The 24,113-nt window shown below is 42.5% G+C and overlaps 1 protein-coding gene across 3 annotated transcripts in view; it reads left to right on the forward strand.

The window, feature by feature from the left end:
* The window catches only part of AFF3 (AF4/FMR2 family member 3), a 332,912-nt gene that overhangs the window by 247,314 nt on the left and 61,485 nt on the right, over window positions 1–24,113 (forward strand). For all 3 annotated transcript variants that reach the window (XM_033004937.2, XM_033004938.2, XM_033004940.2), the window contains one exon: window positions 8,240–8,280. In XM_033004937.2, the coding sequence (XP_032860828.1) occupies window positions 8,240–8,280 (41 nt within the window). The remainder of the gene's footprint in view (window positions 1–8,239; window positions 8,281–24,113) is intronic.

Here is a 24,113-nt window from a genome sequence, read left to right on the forward strand (position 1 = left end):
ACTGTAACTTCTTTAACCCCATTTTCTTGAAATTTTCGGATGGTGTTTTCTTCCCTTTGCGAACTGGAATTACTTACTGTACGAACGTCTGTTTTGACTGGCATGGGAACATATCCCACTACAATCAATTGAGCAGTGTCAGCTAATTTGGGGCTTAAAGAAGGATTAAGCCCCACATCTCCAGCCTGGTTTACCCCTGTCCCCATCCCTCATGAGCCCTTCGGCCGCCGCACCGCTCCGCTGCAGCAGAGAGCCCTCTCCAAAACCAGACACCGTGCCCAAGTCTTTGCCCCACTTAAGCGTGGCCACAAAGCGCCTGTTTGCCTTCGGGCAAATTCATTCCAGCGTGCCTATAGGAGAACGGTTGAATAACCAGCAGCCACAAATAGTTTGGAGCACATATTAGGGTCAGTTGTAATATTACAGCTATTAAAAAAGAGAACATACCCCACTTGTATCTCTCTCACACATGTGTGCATGCACACAAACACACATGCCCAGCCTCTCTAGGAGATGCCTGTTGCTGTCTGCAAGACAGAAGGCCAAGCTTGCTTCTCTCCCCTTGGTCACACAGCTTGGGCTGGGGTGGTGTCAGCATGAGGAGCTGTGTGAAGGAGATGTAGCACACAGAGATGGATGACAGCACAGAAACAGAGAAAGAAGCAGCTGAGAGAAAGAAAGCAAAAGGAGCATGGAAAGGGATAGGGATTAAGGGAATAAAAAACAAATTAATTAAGAAAATAAATTGGAAGAAATGGACATTATAAAGGGAATAGCAGCTATTGTAGAACACGATGCAAAATAAGCAAAAAGAGCCAGCAGCCAATCCATCAAAACTAGAATTTAAGAAAAAGGGACTGGGGAACCATTGCTACAATTTCTCCTGCACCTAGGATGAATTCTCCCTCCTCTAGAGTCAGCAGGAGTGCAGGAGTTTAGCCGCTGATTTCAATCAACTTAGGATGTTATCCCCCATCTCTTTTTTTATTTCCTAGCACAATCAAAGCAGATACTTGGGTGATAGCAAATGCATCATAGTTGATTGAAAAAGCACCTCCCTGGTCAGAGATACCACCACTTGGGGAATTCAGTCTTGTATTTCCCCTGTTTTCACATATGAGCTTTTAGAATAATTCAACTTTAATTTCTGAGCTTTCAGACTTCCCAGTAAATCTTGTAAAGCCTGTGGAACACCACCGATATTTTTGCCTGCGATATTCTAAGTTTAAGCAGCTCTTCAATTCCTGGATTAGGAGACTACTTCTGTGGAGATAGAGGAGGTTTTCCAAGGTGACCACTGCTTCACTTTCAATGACTGAGACCTTCCTCCAGTGTCACTGAAAGTTGACCATTTTAATAACGTACAGTGTGAAGGACTTTCCTCCTGCTCATCTCCACTGAAAAGGATTAAAGTTAACTCATGTACATTGAAACCCTGTGTGGTTGTTGGGGCCAGACTGCAGGAGAAATCTGAACAGAGGCAGGACAAAAGATATACAAAATTCTCTGTATGGTTAATACCCATGCTGATTATACAGTAATTTGGAGATCCAAATCATTAACAAGTATTAACTACTTAACACAATGCCCCTGAGAGGTATTTAGGTAGAGCTAAGCAAGAATTATTATCTCTGTAGAACTGACGGGGAGACTGAGACTGAGATGTGGCTTGTTTGAAGCCACATGGCAAGTCAGCTGCAAAGCCAGGATTAGCACTTTGGGTCTTTCACTCCCAGGTGCAATGTTCAAGACACTAGACTGTGCTGCCCCTGAAGATTAATAAGGATTAATGGGCAAAGCAGAGGAGAAAGAACAATGTATGCCAGAAATATAATAATAAAACTCCAGGGTGAAAAATGAACACTGAGGTGTTGAAAGGCCTGGAGAAATCATGACATCCAGAAAGAGTTCTATAGTTTCTTAGAAGATGTGCCTCTGATGATAACCAACTCCAAAAGGTGAAGGAAGGGAGACCCTTTTAAGTCTTGCAGCCTGTAAATCTTAAATAAATATCAACCGGATAGTGAAAACCACATTCACACGTTTATATTGCAAATTTACAGAGAAATACTCAAGCTGCAGTTTACAAGTGATTTTAGGTCCCTCAGAAATCCACACTGGAAAGCAATCCTCAAGCAAAGCTTCTAGGAACAGTGAAGAGTACAGAATAACGCAGTGAGAGAAGGCACATTAGGAATCACTTGCCTGACCTGAGCTTTGGGCAACTTCTTGTGGCCACAAGACACTCATGGACATTTAAACAAGTCTGTAGGTGCAAGAGGATTTCATTAACTCTGTTTTGAGCCCTGATGAGAGCATCCTTGAGACACTGTGCAGCTCTGCACTTTTCAAGGAGAAACACCAAAAAATTAAGAGGGTTTTGAAATGAGGGACAAGGATGCCTTAGACGTTCAAAATACATGCCTTGGAGTGAAGGACATCCACACAATGAAGTGAGGTTGTCTGAAGCAGGGCTGGTGGCTGGAAGGCAGCTCCATCTCACAGGGAAAGGTATAATTTCCAGTGCAAGAAGGTGCCTATAAACAGAGTTGGACTAAACTCATATTTTAACACAGAAGGTGGAAAACCATGCATGTGGTTGAACTGAGGTGGGTTCACCATAAGAGGATTATCCAGAAGTTTTTCTCCAGGTCCATGATAGCTCCCAGATTTGAAGCAGAAAATAGCTCTGGAGAGTCCTGTGGCCCAAGTTACGGCCTGCAGTCAGGTTGTGCCCTTCACAAAATTTTCTTCCTGGGTTCAGTAGTTTAGGAATAAACTGCATTTAAGCTAAGACCAAACAATACCAAAGAGAATCACCATGGAAGACATATGATGAGTGAAATGTGAAAGAAGACAGAAACAATAGTATTTGTTCCGGTCTGGTTCCCAAATGGCAGTATATAGTAATGACTCCTTAACCCTGGCTTGGAGAAAGTTCATCTACAGCTCACTAACTACAGTCCAATACAGAGTGACATCCAGCAGTCTGGGTGGTTGCTAATATGGGAGATGCTCACTTAGAGCATAAATGGTTCACTGCACAGTTCCAGGGCAACACCTACCACCTGAGGAAGACAACAAGACACTCTGGAAGCAATGCAATTTACTCATGCACGGGTAGTATGCATTGTTACACTGTCACCAAATAAATGGTTCAAATTCTCACCTTGTGTACACTTATGCCATCTCAGTGAAGTCTCTGGTGTAACAGGTGTAACTCCATACAATTGCTATAATTGAGCTCTCTCGCGATAACAGCAATTAATCCACAGGACAGGAAAAATGGAAAGCAAGATGTCTGAATCTGCCAATGGTCAATTTCTTTGCTAAAGCATGCCATGGGTGAGGTACAGGAAAATGCATCCACAGTCAGCCTACAGTGCCTCCAATACACTCTACCGAGCCCAGCAGAACATGCTTCATGCTTCAGTAGTTCTCATTTGCCTCTTATCCAAAAATGCCTGCAAGCCCAGCAGTTCATGAAGCAATTCTGTTCCAAACAGATTAAAAAAACAAAGAAAAGGAAAAAAAAAAAAAAAAAAAGAGAGGGATTTCTGGGGACCGCTCTTAGCACTCCTGTATCTCCAGCTCAATAGCTGTATTCAACCCGTTCTGCTCACTGCTCAGTCCCAATTACAGTGAACTAGCTCACTGCTCAGTCCCAATTACAATGAAAGTATTTAATTTCCTCTTTGATTTCCTTTCAACAACAGATTGCAACTTGTGACACTTCAAGTAATTTTGGTAGCTCATTTAACACACACTGAAACCTGGATATCTGCTGATTATGTTCCCAAGCTCTGGATCATTGCAATAAAGGATGGAGAAAGGAGATGTAATCTCTGGAGATTGAGAACCTGAACATGATTACTGCTGGCTGAAAACTTGTTTTGTTCCAGTAGTCTTGGGGTACAGCTAGAATCTTTCATGAATGGCTAATGAACTATAGGCAGATCAATGAAACTCTGCCCTAAATGTATCTGTAACCAACTCAAGTGGGGGACGAAGAAGTCTAACCAGCCCATATCCTGTAATTTGCAACTCTTGATGTAGTGAAACGGAGTAATTCATCTCATTTATTGTGGCTGGTTTCTCTAGCCAAAGTACCTGAGTCATCTAAGTGATTTTTTTTTTACCCCTCCGTGCTTCCTACTCAGCTTCAAAGGTATTATGTGGTGGGTTGACCTCCAGTATCCATGTTCATATTGAGGAGAACCTTCCTCCATCAGTAACCCCACTGATTCCAAGAACTGAAAATTCAGGATTATACTCATTACTGGTGAACACACTCAATCACTTATCAACAGAATATTAAACTTTCCATAAAGCACTTTTTAGTATCAAATCTTAGAGATCTTTATGTTCTGTCAGCACTATCAAACTCCAAAATTATTTCTTATCTCTAATTTCTATAACCAGCATAGTCACTTACTTCCAGGAATAATAAAGACTGTAGAACATATTCTCATCTTTCTTGATGGATGATGAGTTAGCCTTAGTAAAGTTGTTAATGATGTAAAATAAAATGCAAATTAAATAGCACAATTAAAATCAAGCTATTAAAAAAATAGTCATGCAGGCAGTATATGATACTAAGTACCACCCTTTTGCTTACATTGTTACATAGATAATACCAGCATATTAGAAACATAATAAATCACAGAAAGCTGTTTCTATAGCTGGAGTTTCTCAAACTATGGGTCATGACTCTCCATGGGGATTCATGAATGAGTTTGAATGGAGTCATAAAAAAACTGTTAGCAAGAAGCAAGGGCAGATATTTCCCCCTAAATTGAGCAGCCCAGTCCTGTAGCAGGGGAACAAGAGAGCAGACTGTAATTAGTGGCTGCAAGTATTTATACTTGCTAGGGAACTGCTAACTACCTTTAATTACAACAGCTCACTTTCTCAAGGAGAGGGGAGCAATATAGGCTAGAATTAAAATTGCCGAATAGTTGCTAACTGCCTTTCATTGCAGGCAATAGATCTGTTTCTCCAGGGAGGAAGAATAAACTTGTGACTGGATCTTATTCCCCCATCATTTAGAAATGGGGCCATTACCAACTCAGGGGGTCACACAAATATGCAATCAAACACGGTTGTATTTTCAAATGGTGTAAGAAAGAAATCAATAGTTTCATTTACAGAACGTGCAACCACCAATCAAAGAGTGAGGTGCCCCATGCAATCTGCCTTGCATCCTGGTGAAGAAGGACATTTATTAAAGGACTTAAAATGAGAGACTAATTGAAAAAGTAGAATGATCTCACTGAAAAGTACCTGTGCATTTCTCTCTGCTGCCCTGCCTGTCATCTGAACCCAGTTTCTTGCCCAGAAGGGATCACCTTTTCAAAGCTGTCAGCAACTGGATGTACCAAGACAGAAACTGAATATTGGTTCTTGAGGCTGCAGTCCAACGCCATATGGCCTGGCCTCATTAGCACACCAAACAGGTCAAGGCAAGAGTCCTCTCCTCTTGGAGCTCTCCTCAAGACTGGAAGAGAAAGTATCCAGCTCTTCTCCCTCTCTCAATATTAGGGATTTTAGGGAAATACAAGAGCGATATGCACCCCACATCCCCATGTTTGGGGATTTTAGTGTCATTAAAGTCCATGCTTGTTTTTTTGAGGTCTCTGTAAAGTCCATGAGGCCTGTGGCTACAGAGCAGCCTGACTCCTTCAGTGCCTTCTGGCTAAGGCAGCCACCACATACCTTGCTCTGGGGGTGCTCTGCAGCTCCCCAGAAGGGACTGAGAGTGATGTCAGGTAAAAATGACCTTGCTGGTGGACATGCCCTTATCTCAGCAGCAAAGGACTCTGCTGCACATTGTCCCCACCATCCCGTTCCCATTCTCACACTGCACCCTGTGATGTGACTCCCTCTCCTTGGAGAAGCAGCTCAGAAAAGGAATCCACATTACAAATAACCTGGGGAAGAAAAAAACAAACAAACAAACAAACAAAAAAAACCCAAAACAAACAAAAAGACAAACAAACAAACAAAACAACCAAAAAACAAAACAAAACAAAACAAAACAAAAAACAAACGAACCAAAAAAAGCACAAACAAAACCAAAAGCAAAACCCAAACAAAACCAAAAAGGAAATGTGTTATTTTTCAGCAGGATCAGTTTTCCAGCCTGTTGCATTGCACAACCATGTAAGCACCTGTGGTGGCCTGAGCCAAGAGTGGGAAACAGTAGAAGTGGCTTAAACACTGCCATGTAGTAGCTGCTTGTGAGGGAAAGACTAGCCCTGGCGGCTGGCAGGAGAAAAGAAGGAGAGGTGACCTGAATGGTGTCTACACAACTTGACCATGGAAAAGGGCTCTGATAGTGAGAGGAGACTCATGAGTTTTGCAGGCAAAGACATAACACAGCGCAGGCCTCAGCACTGAAGCTGGGCAGCTTAAAACTCAAAATGGACATAGCTTCCTGCTAGTGAGGGTGATTAGATATGGGGGGATGTGAACTTGCATTGACTCAGCACATTAAAGAAGAAATTAAGCCATAAGACATTCTTAAACCTACAGTTTGGGTATCTCCTGCATTTTTATGCAAGACGTGGGATGTAATTGTCATAACGAGCCCTGTGCAGAGGAGAGTAAAAATGGTGCCAGCCTGCTGGACTGGAGGTTTGGCTGCCCCCTTAAATCCTGCCGTGTACTCAGTGGTCTGTATGCATGGCACTGTATCCAAAGAGCATGCAAATCGGATGACCTATCTGAGACTGTAAGAGATGATGCCATGTTCGTGCCATGGGCACACTTCTACTGAGGTAATGGGACCTTCCCAGCCCTTCCCACAGGTTGTCTGCCCACCACAAAAAGTTAGCACTAGGGCAAAACCTTCCTGTGTGCCATGACACCTTGTCTTCTAACAATTTGGAGTGTGATACATGGCAAACTACTTCTCACCAGGGAACCCCAGAGACACAAGTTATTCCAGAAAGTTCACAAGCAGAAATGCTGCTTCCAAAATCAAGTAGCAACTCTTCCCAAAGCATTTCTGCACCCCTGTCAGATCTGCAGGGATCTACTCAGGGGATCTTTTCACACCTTTATGTGAAATGCTCCTTAACTGTAACCACAAGTCAGGTTTTGTCAAGTTTTTCTTTGCAGCCTGTCAGCAGCATTTTGACTAGCCAGAAGGGTTACCTCCATGCTCTCTGGTGCTGAGCGGGATGCCTGCAAGCTGTGCAGCTTTTTCAGGAATAGGGATGCAGCCCCCAGCAGCCTGAGAAGCCAGAGAGAACGGTTTCAAAACATATTTACTGGTAACTGCAAAGAGAAAACAGACATTTAATTCCCTGCCCCGTGACTCTCCATGCTGCTTAGCTGTGTGTCCCTTCTGTGCCAGGTGAGGCACAGCCTGGGCAGGTACGGCTGGGAAGGGGACACTTGGGGCTGCTCCAAGGAGAATGGAGGCTTTAAAGTAGATTTTCAAAACATTATGGGTTTGATCTTTGCTTAGCAGCTGGTTACTGTGCCGAAGCCATGAATCACACTGCTTGAAGTGATTGAAGGAGGGGAAAGAATAATAATAATAAAGTGGCAGACTAGCTCGGGGATAGGCTTGGAACTCCTGTTAAACATGAGAGGCTACAATTTCTATTCCCAGACCTGCTGGTTAACACAAGAACAAGCACCATACTTCCCCACCCCATCCAAAGAGTTGTACTAGGCAAAAACTGAGGAGCAAACCAGCAACAGGTCAATCCTGTACTGTGTAGACAAAAGTTGCCAGCAGATTAACATGGCAGCACTCATGAAAAGTCTGCAGCAGCTCTGGCAAGCTTTACAAAATTTATAATTATAGCTACGGGCTTCATCGCAAAAGGAACCAAATATGTGATGTTTGTTTCTGTGGAAGAATGGGAGGAGACTAATGGTAAAGGAGAGGGAGTGGGAGTGCGGAAGCAGGGCGACGGGAAGGCAGAGAACTGAGCCCTGCTGAGTTCTCAGGGACTGCAGAAAAAATCATCTAAATACAGTAGTTCAGACCTCAAATACTGTGCAGTGCTTTGACAGTCTTCTGGTTTATGGCATACTTAACAAAGTGTTCTTACATTTACTAGGCTGGAATGTCCATTTGACTGTAGATTCTCGGCTACTTTGCTCATACTTTAACATTTTGAACACGTGACAAAAATGTATGTAACGCATTTTTTAAAGTGTTGATTGTGCTCGTAATTTTCAAGTCAGAATATAAAATAAACATCTCTGCCCTTTCTTCCAGCAGGCAGCACAGAGATCTGCTCTCCGCGTTCTATCTGACAGGTACATTTTGTCATTTTTATGAACTATAAATTGCTTTATGAAACGTTGAGCCCTATTTATTGTGGCATATAACTCATAATCGGATTTTGTCCCCAAAGTATCTGTGAACTGGGATGTTAAATATTTTGCATGCTTGGATTTGTCATGCATGTGTAGAGTTTATTACTGCAAAAATCACAGTCTTGTATTTCATACAGAGTATGCAGAATCCCTTGTTATGATACCAAACGAGAGATAAGAAACTTACTGGAGAAGGCATGAATGATGCAGTAAATTCTGAGTTTTAGAGTTTGCTGAGATATATCTGAGCTCATTTTTCATCAATAAGTACTTCATTTATTCCGAGATGTTCTCTTCTGACTTTTTCCAAATCCTTTCCCTGGGAATTACTCTTCTTTTGATGAGAATCTCTGTATGTTTTATGCACAAAAACAATGCCCTTTTTTACCCCTTAAATTTTGAGGGATTGGCATTTTGGAGGAATTTAATTTATTATTTCACTTCTTCTGGAACTGCAGCAGTGCTCCAGGCAGATAAGCAGTGGACCAAACCCTTAGTCAATGTTCAGGTTTTACTCAGGTCTTTTTCAAGCAAAAATCCATTAACTTCAGTGGGAAACTTGCCCAAGTGAGGAATTCAGGATTTGGGCCATAGTAAATGTTATAGTTGGGCTTTAGGTCTGCACAGGTATTTACCTTAAATGACTTTTATGAAAGAGGATTGATTGAAATATAAGGTAGCTTTCTAAGATGGTCCTGATTTCTTTTCCAGTTTTGGGAACGGGAGGAGAGAAGGGGGAGGAGAGACTGTACATTTTAGTGCCTGTGAAAAAGAACTAGCAGATTTACATTTATCAACAAATGAGGTACTGTGTCATGCAGGCTGACACAGTGTAAATTTCCCCATGCCTTGTTGGCAGCCCCCTCTCCTCTGTCTGGCCCCCCGCCCCCCGCCTCCCTGGGAATAAGCGGTAATTGACTCTGGAAGCCAGCTCAGGCCAGGATTTCTCCAGAGCAGAGCCTGTCACATAGGCTGAATTATATGTTGTGCATGGATGAGTAACATTTCTCTCTGCTTGGAGGCTAAGACTGCCAAAATTATCGACCTTCTTCTCCCCACCCCCCCCAAGTTTACAAACACAGTTTTGTTTTGAATTTTTTCCACCCCCCCCTTAAGGAAAAAAATTCCCGAGTGAAATGTATGGGATATGGGTGAAATCACTGGCACAGTTGTAGGGCACACAAGTATTTGCTGTAACTGGGACAAATTCAAAATGAAAGAGGATTCAGAGGCAGCATTATACCCCTCTCCCTGGAGGTGTGCAAGCTCGCCCCAGAGGCAAAGCAGCTTTTGCACTTGGTGGGAACAATACCATGACCAAAGAAAATGTGGGGTTTTTTTCTCAGCATCCTTCCCCTGGGCTGAATGAGGAGAATTCCTGCAGAAGTGCCCCTGGAGGTAGTTAACAAGCCCCAAACCCCGCAGTGCACTTTCTGTCTCCCCTCGAAAGAAAAGTGCTGGTGGTGGATAGATGATACCTACCTCACTTTGGGGTGAGGGAGCTGGGCACAGGCCGCTCTCATTCTCAGGGCAAAAGGGCTTAAATGTTGCCTGTCACACCTTGGATTTAGTCTTTATGATCAGCTATTCTCCTCTCTACCCCTAAAAGCATGCCTACAGACTACAGCTTTCCCACCTGCTCTGCAAACTTTCGGCTGCTGGGGCACCCTCCTTCTAGAGGAGGTGCTGGGAAGGGCGTGGATGCACCCTGCGGGCGGGTGCCTCCCTGCCACCCCTAACCTTACTGCAGTGAGCAAACAGGAGGGCAAGGGGCCAAAAACCCACACTGCAACAGCAGTTTCTGTCTAGTCTTGGCTAAAATGAGGATGCCTATGATATTGCTGCTCATTACTTGTGTCCCAGTAGCAACTAAGAGCTCCCGGTCACACACTAGCACTTCCCAGCACAAAGGGAGATGGCATCTTAAATAAAGCTCTCAGTAATTTTGCCTCTGTTATTATTTTTTTTTAATATCCTCCAGCAGTTCTTGTTGCAGTTTTTGCTTTCAGGTTCTGTTAAAAAGGTAATATTTAGCTAAACTGAAAGAGGAAAATAAAACAAAACAAAACAAACCAACAAACAAAAAAAGTAAGAGTTTTTAAACCTGTAGCCATTGATTTCTTCAGTGTATTGCACTGTCTTGTTTTCAGAATGACATAGTAACACCCAGCAGATTTATGTCAAACACAAAGATTAGTGACCCAGGAGCTTGACTGAAGCAGCTTTTCTGCTTCCACAAGACAGGTTGCTCTGCACACGCACCAACTATTTTGTCAGGAAATATACACTGGCCCCATTAGCTTTTCATTCTCTCATGAAAAATCCTCGATGTTTATACTGCACAGCTTGGTTTTAATTTTATTGTGCTCTTCAGTAAAGTGGTCTAACTATACAGATTGCTCAGTTTCTGGGACAGAGAAGAGCAAGAACTTAACTCATATACCTTAATGGTATTAGTGCTAGTATGTCCTCAATTGTCTGACTCTCATATCCACGGCCTGAATAGCTTTCAAATGAAGAAAAATGTCTGTAACTAAAATATTCAGTGTGTTCTGTTGTTATTTAACAGTAAGCAGTGTGGTTAAGCCAGGTCTTAAACCTGCTTAATCCCACTGAGCTAAACAGATTTTATTATTGACTCCCATAGTCCCAGGACTATGACCTTAAGGCTGAAGTTAAAAGCTAATTTTTTGCAGTCTGTTACACTAACCCAGAAGCACTTGCTGGATACATTTGCAATGGAGAATGTCCAGCTGTAAATTACAGCTGTTTGTAATCACACCGAAACACAACACTCATTATTATTCTTTTGTTCTTTTTAGTCTGAAAAGCCCACCATGAGGGAGACCGCACAGTACCTAATCCACACATTAAATTTACTCGCAGCTCATATTCATGTGCAAGATAAGATTTTCCGTGAAGTAAAGATTTACAGTGATCCTAGGGCACTTTTATTCCCCTAGCTGCTTTTATTTCTCTGTTCTGTAGAGTAGGCCAAGTGGGTCTGCTGGAGAGTTTTGAACACTTAGAGGAAAGTGTTGTACCACCATTGAATTTGCTCTCTTCTTGTAACAGCAGAAAGATAGCTCGTTCACCGCCGTGCTTGGTTGGTACTTAAGAGACATGCTTAATTCACAATTGCGGTCTATTCTCCTTTCTGCGTGCTTATGCTGGAGGACTCAGGCAGCCCTTGCTAGTTCTGCCCGTAGGATCCTGGGCACAGGCACACAGGGCAGAGGGAGAGCTGAACCCGCTCAGCCCAGGAGTCGTATGGCCATGCTGGCAAGCCTGCCCCCATCCCAGCGGATAAGTCCTGTAAAGAGTCCAACTCACTAGCTTACGCTCAGCACCTGATTAATGTATACATGTCATCCAGACCTTAACTGTTAAGTACAGGCTATGATAAACCTTTTTGATTTACCACCTCAGGTTGTTGATAGACAAGGCATCTTAACAGTAACATCCATTTGGCAGTGCAGACAAGCCCCATTCATGATGTCTGGTGAGTTACACAGCCTGTCTGAGCTTTGGTCCACCTTCCTGTCAGGCAGAAGGGATAGTACTTTGCATTGCCATGTAACTATGCCTTGTCTGCCCGTTTTTGCTCACAGTTATGGCATTGAAATGCAGGCTGTTCCAGGCACGAGCTGGTTTACCCTAATGGGCCTGTCCAGTTGCATTTAAGATCCTGAAGGGCAAACAAATAGTCCCTGTTGTCCTTTGGAGCATTGAAGGGTTTGGGGAGCTAAGCAGCAGGTCGTGTGAAGCAGCAGAGCCCCACATCTGCTGGGAGAGACACATCTGCAAGCAGAGGTGCTGCTGCACTGCCTCTCGTGAGTGTGTGCACACATTTAGCACAGTTACAAGGAAAATCGAATGGAAAAGGTTGACCTGGGACAATCCAGTCCATTCACCTGAGCATTCAAGCAAGCACAGGATCAATGATTAGTGGGATATGTAGCATGGCTTTTCTTCTTCAGGCAAAGCCACATTGAGATAAACCATTCAGGTTAGGAGGCCTGGGGAGTGACTGCCTGTAAAGTAATAAGGCAACAATAAGAGGCAATTTGGACTTTTAATAGATCACTTAAAGCAGAGAAGGCAGCTGTCCAAGCAGCTTTAAAACTTACAGCAGACCAAGCCAAAGATTTCTTGTTCTCAAGTATCTGCTTGAGCTGTGATTAAGTGAAGCAGTTAAACTTGTGATGCCCTAAAGTAAGTAAATAATCCAGTGGCAGCTAGCAAAAATACTCATGTACTTCGTGTCACTCATATACTTATGTTTGTGTTGGACTGAGTTTTTTGATAACATCGCCTTTCACATCGTGAGAGTCCTCCACACAAGAAGCTGCGTGGTCAGCTTATCAGCGGAGTGACTCAGCTAGCTGGCTGGCCGCAAAGGCTTCATGTGACGGGTCTATGTAATCAGTGACAGCCAAGGGGAAGCCCTGGCGTGGGGACAGCTGATCTGGGTCCCAGGAGAGAATGACAGAACTGAGATCAGGGGCTCCGCAGGAGTCAGAGGTTGGCTGGAGAAGAGTGTACGTGCACGGTGTTCACTGCCACAGAAACAAACACATGGCCCTCACAGAGCTAGCACAGTGCTTAAACTTTCTGGATTATCTTTGAGAGGAAAAAGATAGTGCCTCCAACAGCGGATATGGATTTATCGTTTATACCTCACAAGAAATCTTGGCTGTTTGGAAATGCCGGTGTCATACAGCTGCAGCCCTCCCACACGGTACAGGGTGGCAAAGTGCGACTGCTGCTAGAAATGGTCCAGAGTTTCTCAGCCCTCCTAATTACAGAACTTGAAGGGGGAAGAGTAATGATACATATTGTATATAGGATTCTATATCCAGTGTTGGAAACTGCTGTGAATTAGTGAAAGGGGGCTTTAAAAGAAGAGCCTGTGTAGAATACTTGGAATGAAAAGGAGTAGATATCTCTGTAAAACTAGGACTCCATTTCCCTTTATTTAACTTGTGAGCAAGATCTGTATCACTTGTGTGTTCACTGTTGGATGTTTTCCCATACCTTGACTGTTGCTGGTGTTTGTTTAGAATTGTTCTACCATAGCACCAGAGACATGATTTGGATGTACTGCAACACTGCATAAGAAGGTGAAGAAGAGCTGCTCCAGGGAATTGTAACAATTTTGATCCCTATCTAGCAATACTAAATACTGAAATTCCTTTGCTGTCTAGAGAAAGAAAAAGAAAAGTTAAGATGTATTTTTTCTTCAACGTAATGATAGCATGTTGCCATCATGGAAGCCAAACATTTTCCACTTCCCTATGGGCAACCCCATGCATTCTCAATGGCTCCCCAAAGATATCTGGGGGGAGACAATCGGTTCTAGTTCCCAGAAAAATTTACATTTTGAAAAATTTCTATCTGCTAAAAGAAAGGTCTGACTAGAAATTTCTCATGTGTTTTCTTTGGCTTGCTAAGTCCTTTAAGAATCAGTGTGTAGATAATTGCAGAATTAATGTGGAGGGGAAAAGAGACAAGGTGCAGGTCTGTGGTCTTTAATATATTAGTAAGGAGAAAACAGGTCCTATTGCTGGTTGCCAGCATGAAGAATATGCAAAGTGCTATTGGGAAGAAGAGTGTATATGTGTGCAGCATATGAAGTGCCTCAGCATATGATTAACCTCACTGGGTATGTAGTAAATAGTAGATAACTGTGATCAAAAAAGTATTCATGTGATTTATCAAACTGAGCAACTGTGCATTTTGCAGTGAAACAGGAGGTCAATCCTGAAATCTAGGGCAAGTAGAGCAATAGGAAATTGCAGGGACTAAGAAGTTAATCATACCGTTGGACTGCTTCCATCTGGTTTTGAAAGACAGAGTCAGTACAGTGCTAGCGAGGATGCTTCACGGCAACAGATCAGGAATTAATTTTTTCAGCAAATCTTCAGCTATCATTTGCGGTAACACAGGCTTATAAAAATGTAATTTAATTTCTTGGGAATAAATCACACAGGACAAGAAGTGTGAGAGTGCTTTTTTAATGTGTGCATCTGAGAGGAAAAAAAAGAATAGTGAGAGTAGAAGAAACGGCAAAAATCCAAGAGGAAACAAACATTAACAGTATGAAACCCGGAAGGCATAATCTGGTTAAATTGTGCAGGTAATTGTCTTTGAAAAATCAGTTTGCAGTTGGGAAACTTCTACATTTTTATGACCCTTGGAGGCATAATCTTGTCTAACCTGCCTGTCCATCTTCATCAGCGTGGGTCAAAGGAGCACTGACTTAAAGTATTGTTGAATTGATGCTCTGAACACCAGTCCCGTATATCATGAGTACATAGCTATGGGCAGTGAATTTGTTAATAAATTCTGTTTTCCTTATTATTGATATTACTGATGATATTTCAATGAGACTTCAACATTATGCCCCCTTTGGGCAATGAAAGTCCCCCTAGGCAATGAACATGTTGTAAAACAAAGAGGATTTTAACCTTGGTAGTAACTCCGATAGCTAAAACTTGCTTTATTGGAAGTGGTAGGAGGACAGTTAGTTGATAACATGCCTTTCTTACTTCAGCAGTGGGATAAGAGAATAGACACCTATACTATGAATGAAGAATTGTGTTATTTTTAGTGCTGTGCTGCAAAAGTGAAATCTTATAAACACAATTGTATCTATTCCCTGACAGTCTGATGGAAGAGAGCTCAGGTTTACACAGCACCAGTAGCAGGAAACTGGGGACCACGCTGTTCCCACAAATCACCACACTTTCATTACCACCTTATTTTAAGAAAAGCTGAAAATTCATATCAAGCAGCAGCACCTCAGCCTGGTCCAGTTGCACAACATTAGGTTGGGACTTTTGACCCCTCTCTGTTTGTGAATCGTGTCCTAGCTGTAGCTCCAGGAGTCTCCAGAGCGGGTGCATCAAAGCAAAGGAGAAAGAAATGTCACTTCCCTCTCAGTGAGGCAGTAGTCCATGCAGCAGATGGAAGGAGATCCCCTCCCTTCAAGCTTTAATTGCTCTGTAATCAGCCAGGCACAACAGGGGTTTCTGGTGTTTTCAGATCCATGGATGACATGCTCGCTCCAATCGCTTTTTTCCTGCCTTCTTGCAAAGGTGGTTTAGAAATCCCAGCTGAACTTCTGGGTTTGTCTTTGTCACTAGTACAGCTATCTGCCTACTTCCCTCTGTACTTTTTAATTTTAGGTTCAAGAGCACTTTCTCCTTGCTCTTGGTTTTGTTCTGACCCTGGCAATAGTGGAGACAAAAAGGAAGGGGGAGCCCTGGTTTGCTCAGGGAAGAGCAGGCATGTTCTGCAGGAGGCCAGTCCCATGAAAGAGCTGTGCTTGTGGGCAAGGGACTCCTCAGTACAGCATCTTCAGGAGGTCCCAGTGGGACAACACACAGTCTGTACCTTGTCTGGCCCTTTGCTCTTTGAGTGTGTACAAAGAAAGAGGTGCCCTGTGATTTCCCCAAGGGGATTAGTGTGTGGCTGAATCATTCCTGAGATGCTCCTGCAAGTAGATCACATTGTCATGATCTGAGATACTTTGCTCCCCCACGCAGTCCCATCCAGATGTCTCCTCTTATTTTTCATGACTGACTTGATTTTGATGTAGTTGCAGGAAAGTGTTTATCCTTCTGTCTCCTGTTGGAGAGGAGCTGGATTTATTCTGCCGTTGAGGAAGGGCTCACACTGTTCTAGGTTTTTTGCATTTCAGGGAAAGAAAATGCAAGTGTGATCTTTGAACAGCCTGGGTTTCCTCCCAGAGCAAAACTGGAACATTTGTGACTTCTGACAGAGCTCTTAGGATGGAAGAGCAGTTTCCCACTTAGCTATTTCACATATGCTGGTGTGAAGGTACGGCAGCAGTCCAGTAGGGCCCTATAGCTCAGTGTGATCCACCAGATCTCATACAAATTCTTTACCTTGAAAAATATCACAACTGAAAGGTTTCAGGCATGTTTGGTAGTATCTCTAGAGAAGTCCTTGGCTAGGAGAGCCTTGGGAAAGACACACATCCAGAAATTCCTGAGAAAAGGATCAGATTCACAAAACTATATTTAACTCCTCCCAGGCTCTTATTCCTTTGTCAATGCTTTCCTCTTCGTCCCTTATTAGAAAGAATCAGTGCATGCTGGATGATATGCAAGCCATCTCATGGCTACCCATGATTCTGGGCCAAAAAAATACCATCTAAGTCTCCTGAGGACCACCATTTGAACTTGTAACCGAATTCCTATTGAAAGGTGTGTGAAGGGGATACTCTTCCACAGCCCCATTAGAGACCCCCATTGGTCTTAATCCCAGAATCCTGGAGATCCTAGGTATTGCAAAAGTCACATCCTACCCAAGGAATTCTTTCTTTCCTTCCTCCTATAAAAAAAAAAAAAAAAAAAAAAACAAACCCAAAAAAACCCAAACAAACAAACAAAAAGCAACAAAAAAAAAAAAAACAAAAAAACGAAACAAGCAACCCAACAAACAAAAAAAAGCTCCTTTCTTTCTGTGCAATGCACTGAAATCTAGATACTGAAGCAAGGCCACATTCGGAGAATTTCTATGCCCTGAAGAGCTTCCAAAGTAGGGACTTGATACCACATTCCTGATATTCCCAGAAGCCATATTAAAATTGTTGGGAGTTTTTGGAGGGCAGGGAATGTTATACCTACATGTAGGTCTTGAGCTGCTTAAAGAGGAATACTTTTCCCATGCATGTGAAAAGTCTTTCATGCAGACATCAGGAGAAGGAGGTATGTTTATACACTTTTTAGCCAGTGCTGACAAATTGGCTTTGCATGCAAACCTTTTGTTTTACCCAGGTAGTAGGGAGCATTTTTTCATGGTAAATGTGAAAAGTAAATAGAAAAATGACAAGTTTCTGGTTTAGTTTGATTGAGAGATCTTTTTCTGCATTAAATTAAAGCTTAAATTATATAATTGTTTTAAACATTTTGAGTCCCACTATAATTCTCTTTGTGGTTCATCAATGGCTCTGATCGGTGCACACTAGCAATGATTCTTACTTTACACTGACTGTAGACTTTGAACTATGTTTTAAATGTACGTGACCACATTTTCACCAGTACAAAATGAAATAGCTTCACTGATTTCAGTAGCATTATCCCAGATTTAACCTGCTGAGGCTTTGACCTCAGCACTTTGGAAATATTTCCAGCTTTTTAAAGTCACATCACTACCTATTTGTGCTTCCAAAGGTTTCACAAGTGAATTATTTCAAAGGAAAGCACTCAGCGTGCACTTCAGACATCAGGATTTGGTTATGGTTCCACTTCAACTCAGCCTGACTATCTAGAAGCTCATCAGACGCCCTCACTGGCAACCTGATGAGTATGGCTGCAGGGAAGGTATTCGGGCTCCTGAACCATGGGAGATTTTTATGCAAACTGAGACCCCAAAATCTCAAATGACTCATTTTCCAAAGTTGCAAGTTTTTTTGCTCAGTCAGCATTTCAGGAGGTATATCTGGTGACATTTTCTTTACAAATTACCAGAACAAACACTTTCTGCCTTGTTTTTCATTATCTCTTTCTTTTTGGGGTTCTGCTTCCTGCGAAATTTCAGAATTGGGGAGCTTTGTTCCAAACTGGAATGGCATGGAATTTCAAAGTCCTCCTCAAAATGGAAGACCTTCCTTCTCTCAAGGACTCTATTTATAGTAGGCTGCCCTTGTCACAGTCAGAGAGGAGCCAGATTATATTATGACTGTGTGCTCCCGTGTGTTTTTAACTTAGTTGTAAAATTAGGTCTGGCTTGAAACTAGGTGTAAAGAGTCTAAGTCAGACATTACATTTTTATAACCTTAAAATTATATTTTGAAAGGCAGAAATAAATAGAAATTATTTAAATTAAATTAGGTATTTTTCCATGGGGTATGATTTAAATGTGACACATGCTATCTTTAATATAGTCTGCAATCTTCTGGCACTTTAGCAAAAAAAAAGAAAATTATTTATTTTAAAGGTAGGTATTCTATACCTAACAAAATTTATTTTGCATACCAGTGTATCATCTTCTGTATTACACTGCTATAAAGATTTTAAAGGTCTTTTTCATTCTTGACTCAGGCACAAAACTTTTCTTCATGCTGAGGCACTGCCTCTCACACACACATTCACACAGAATAGGTCCTTCTCTGTGGAAATCTAGCAGACAAATAATTCAAAAATAGCTCTCACTTCTTATTTACTGGCACAATCAAGCATAACTGCTCTAAACGAACAAACAGTTTGTCAAATAAAAAAAAACCTGGGGAGTAGGGTTAAAGAATCCCATGATTCTGATTTACACAACAGATAAAAATCACCCCAGAAAAGTCATAGAGACCTGCCAAGTAAATTTCTGGCTTTGCAGTGATCCTTTAAGACACTTTAATATGCTTTTGCAAGGATCTGCTCCAGCTCTGGCGTCGCGCATACCCTGGGAGCTCTGTGTGGTTCCATACCCAGGCGGGTGATGGCTGCTGGTGGTGCGGGCACTGGTGAGGGGGCAGCTAGATCCTGGCTCCCAGCAGCCCTACGGGACTTTGCTTGCCATTCCCATCTTCCTTTTCATCCTTCCTACAGCCCCTTTAGAGAGAAAAGAGGGAGATCAGACACAGAGCCTCTATCACAGGCATCTCCTCTGACTTGGCCCCAGATCGCCATGATTTTGGCTCTGCAAGTTTCCCAGTGGGACCTTGTCCCAGAGCCTCTGCTTCTGGCTCTCTGGCTGTGCCTCATGGAGCCTTGCTGTCTTGCTTACCCAATATGCCCTTTCCCCATTCTTCAAAACCACTCTGACCCCAGTGGGGGTGCCTGAAGCTCTCCCCAGGCCCTCCAGTCCTCCAGTCTCCCTCCAGACTCCTCCAGATGGCCCCAGTCTCAGGCCCACACAGAGGGAGGGAAGCCTCACTGGCTTGCAGTGTCCTGAGGGAAGCCTGGCAAGCCTACCCAAGCAACACCCACTGCTGAAAGGTCGATGTGGCCCCCGGCATTGAAAGGGGGACAACCACTCTTTCTGCTCCACAGGAGAAACAGTTGTGGTGGGGAGACATCCTATTATCTTCTTTTGCAGCCCCACAGACACTAGTGTGTGCCTTTTGCCGACGTGGTGGGACGTAGCCCAGCTGGGCGGCAGCGGGGGCCCGGCACTGCCACCCACCCAGCCAGGGCTGCCCCTCAGCTGCCGGCCCTTCAGTGGGGTGGCCACACCATCAGCCGGACACGAGGGATTTCTGTCTGCATCTTGAGTCTTTCTCATTCAATTCCCCACAATAACCATCACTCATCCCTGCTAATAATGTCCTCAAATACTTATTTCCTGAAGATACTTCTTTTAAGGTCATGATGTCCCTTTTTCTAAAACTTAATAAGCTTGATACTGACCATGTGGAGTTAGAATGGGTTTGTAAATATTTGTATCTTCAGTATTACTCCTTTGATAGCAGACACTACAACAATATTTCCCACATTAAAAGGGCTCTTGGGGAGGGTTTAGGAACTCTGGCCAGGCTAAAATAGTTGCCTGAAGGAAGAGGGAAAACCTTGGAGAATTACCAGACTCTTTTTTTAAATTTTGAGACAAATGGACTTTTCAAACTTTGCCCTGAAAAGAGATCTGGTCATGACCTACTATAAATCTCATATGGCCATTTAAAACCTCACAGTGCTCTGGTTAAACAGCACTGCACTAGACAAAACCTCCAGGGCATGGGGACATTGCTGTGGTTTTACCCTTTCAAGCTTGTATATTATCCCCATAACATATTGCCAGTGTTCACAGGACCAAATGAAACTGTGGCCTTTCTTTAATGTACTCAGAGCTCTTGTGTTGAGAGCCTGTGAGGTCAACAGGAAAACATGGAATAAAATCTCAGCTGAGTGTCGGTCTTTCCCAGGCTTCCTGGCAATTTCCAACTTCTCACTCTGTTGTTTTCACTTAATAAGATAGAGCTTGTCCTCTGCTCAATAAAAAAAAAAAAAAAAAAAAAAAAAAAAAAAAAAGCAAAAACAAACAAACAAACAAAAAAACATAATAAAAAGAGATAGCTAAAGGAGCTAAGACTCAGAAAATGAACAGTTTTGTAAAATCCTGGCAGATTCCTAGTCTGCTGAACCTAATAAAAAGCACATTCATTTTTCCAGTTTGAAATTTTTTGGTGCAACCCCCCCTCATGCAAACACCTCCCAGGACTTGTGGGAAGGGGTACAGTGTATGGAAGAGTGTTGGGCTTCTGATGTGAAAGTTGTAGCCTACCTTTTTGAAATAGAGATGTTGAAAGATAGAGCTCTCAGAATAACCTAAATCTGGGGCTCCTTCAGCTGTCAGATCACCCTCAGCTTTCTTCCTCCTGCCAGAGGGATTCACAGCACAGCACCTCTCTCCCTTAAAGCTGAGGAAGAAAGCAACAACTGCAAAGCCAGTCGTGCAAACCCAGAGAATAGTTTGAGAAGACAGCAAAACCTAAACACTCCTCTGAGATTATCACTCTCTAATTGATACAGAGATGTACTGTGACCTCTGGTTCAACTCCTTTTATATCATTTTCTGTATTAGCATGTTAGCTGCTTGTCAGCTGCCACCAATTCTTAACCTCAGACTGCTGATATTTTCTGAGTATTGTGTAAAAATGTATGTATTTTCCTAAATAATTATAAGGAATTTAATGCTGGTGAAAAGTGCCAGGTTGACACCTGATTATCCAGGAATTTCTCCCTTGTGTTGAAAGCATATCTGCACCCTCCTGGAACCTTGCATTGTCCCCCATGCGTATTCTTTATGTGTGCAGACAAAGAGCACTGTTAAAGCAGACAAGTGCCTTAGCATTTGATGTAGTTAGCTAATCTGAGCCAACACCACATTATTTTCTAAGAAATGTATTTTATTATTTTCTTCCATTTGGTCAAAATGTAGCATTAACCATTTATTGGTATTATGAGAGCCATGGCAGATTTCTGTCATTTGCCACTGTACATTGCTGTCCTCCTCTGCCTGTGTAAGGTCTCCCAGGTTTGTTAGACCAGGAAATTACTGCAGAGTTGCTCCACCCAAATTATTAGGCTTGTTTTTATGGCCAGAAGTCTGGTATCACTATGGAGCAGCAGTAAATTGAGGATCTGGTTTGAATTGCTCAGATATCAGTAATTTACCACATCAGCCTTTTAAATGCATTACAGCAAATTCTATGAATACCTTCTCTGGTTAAATGAGGGGATGTATGGCAAATGAATTCCCACTGCCCTACATGGAGAAGACATAATACAGTGTCACAATGAGCTCCTTGGCTGCTTTGGAGTTGAGCTCTACAGGCACCAGTTCAGCTGTTGAACTGAGAGGTTAGCTTGAAAGGACTGGTAACTGCAAACTCCATAACTGTGTGGACCCATCAGTCACTTCTCCAGTTAATCCAAGAGCTGCAAGAATGGAGAAGTGGTGAAACACGTGGGTAGTCTGGACAGTGTAAAAAGGGAGATAACGGAGGGAAGGTAAAATCTGGAAGGATAAAAGATGAGCCTCTGTTAAGAAACTCTATGCCACTTTTTATTAAGGCCATACCATGCCTGAAAGAATAGATTTTATGATACTGTTTTGAGGTTGTGATAGGCTACAGTTTGACTGAGTCAAAGCTTAGCCTGTGTGAATGTTTAGGGTGTTCAAATGCACTTACTGCACCTGTGCTGAAAAAATAATTATCCCCAAAATTTGCACTTTTTTTTTTTCTTAGAAGTGACAGCCAGCTCACATGGCAACTGCAGTTCTAAAATTAACAACATATGTTTCCAAAGCTAAGATGTAAACAGGGTTTGCTTAGTTAGGAAGTGATTGCCTTAGGTTTGTCTTGCACCTGGTAGAGCTTGTTAAAGGTAGTACTGCAACCTGGAGGGGTTTTTTTAGTTTAATTGCTAACTAAGATAGCATTTTAATAGCTTTGTTTTAATCTTGATACCATCTTGTGAGGGGGGAGTTATTTATTTGATTTCAGGACCACATGGCTGTAAAGGTTTTTATTTAAGTTACATACGTCTTTAGTTGACATGACTCATGTTACAGTTGGCCTGAATAAGCCAGTTCTGTATACTAAAAATAAGCAAACAAATGTAAACCACATCACCATATTAGCAGAACCACAACAAGCTAATTAACAGCGGACAACACAGTCATCAAATCAAGGTCACAATCAAGATCTGAACCAATGAATCAGAGCTTCGGGTTAGCAAACAAACACATGCAATGCAGAAGGTAATCAACTTTAAATTATAAGCTTGACATGAGATGGAAACACATCCAGTTCTTTTTGCATCAGGAAAAACTGAAGAGAAGCCAGTTCATGTTTCGGCCAAGCTCCTCACAAACATTCAAGTCAGTGCAAGGCATTGAGTAAGGCAATCAAAGACAATATTCTTCAGTCCTTGCCAGTGATGCGTGGAGGACTGGTGCTGTTATGGTGCAGCGCAGGGAAGTACACCCACTACAGCAAGCTCATTAGCGATGCACAACTTAGCATTTCCTTCTCATGTCGCATGATTAATCGCATGTGTGATTAACCTTCTGCTCTTATCCTCTCCTGGCCATCAAACTCGAATCAGAAGTCACTCTGAAAATCATATGCTGTTGCAGTTTTTAAATTATTGATGCAACATTTATGAAAGTACTTTTTTGAGTATTTACTAGGTAAGAACTATAAGTAACTTTTGGAATAATTCACCAGCAGTAAATGACAGATTTAAGAATCTGGCATTTTCTGCTAGGCTTGAAAACAATCATTATAGACCTTTCTCCCTTTTTCTTTTTTAAGTCAAGAACCTATGCACTCATGCACATGTGAAATAAAGAGGGATCCTTCCCTTAAATGAAAATCAAGTGTTCAAACTTGTGCTTTCTTCCTAAGGGTCTTTATTTCACATGGTTGCTGTCTGCCAGCACAACACAGCAGAAGCTTAGGCCAACATAATGACAGAGCTTAAAACTGGTATCTCCTGCTTGGTGATCCAGAGAGGTGGCAATGCTTCTCACAGCCCCATCCTTTTTCCTGCTTACTTCACTGCATAGACGGAGCCTGGTTTCCTGGATGTGGTCAGTACAGCCTGGTATCTAGATTGTGAATCACTGCTGAATATACCCGTGGCCTTGCAAGTGAGAACTACAGGCTGAGTTGTGACACACCAGTCTCCTGCGTGGTCCATGTCCCAGAGACTAATGGCAACCTTCCCCTGCAGGGAAATCAGTTAAAACCCACACTCAGCAGGAGCCACCTCCTCGGGACCAACTAATAACCTCATCAGCACATAGTCTCCCCACTCCTTTTCCAATAATAGTCACTTCTTTACCCTAAGTTAGGAAGCGAATATGAATCCATTCACAGCTTGCCCTGGTGACTTTTCATCTAAGACCACAGCTGGCACTTTTTATCAGATTAATTCCAATAATCATTAAACAAAGTTTTCTCAGGTGTGCTTCAAATCTGGGCCAACATATCTCACAGCCCTTATTCCTGTGCCACACTGGCCATGGTGTTTCATCCTGTAAAATCAGTGATGGCAACATGAATAATTAGTTGCCATATTTGTACAGCATCAGGCTTATACTTATTTCTAGTTGGCTATACTGCTTTTCTTTGTATCTAGACTCATGCTGTCTAGCCCTGGAGAACACAAAGCAAGTCTGCAAAGTTTTAGTCCATGAGATCATCCCAGTAATTTGTTACTGCAGGCACTGTCTGTCTAACTTTATTTCCCCATGTTAAATAACTGCGATATTATTTCTTTAAAACCCTTGACAACAAAAAT

The sequence above is a fragment of the Tyto alba genome, unplaced genomic scaffold (genome assembly GCF_018691265.1).
Source record: "Tyto alba isolate M040663 unplaced genomic scaffold, T.alba_DEE_v4.0 Super-Scaffold_45, whole genome shotgun sequence".
NCBI lineage: Eukaryota > Metazoa > Chordata > Aves > Strigiformes > Tytonidae > Tyto > Tyto alba.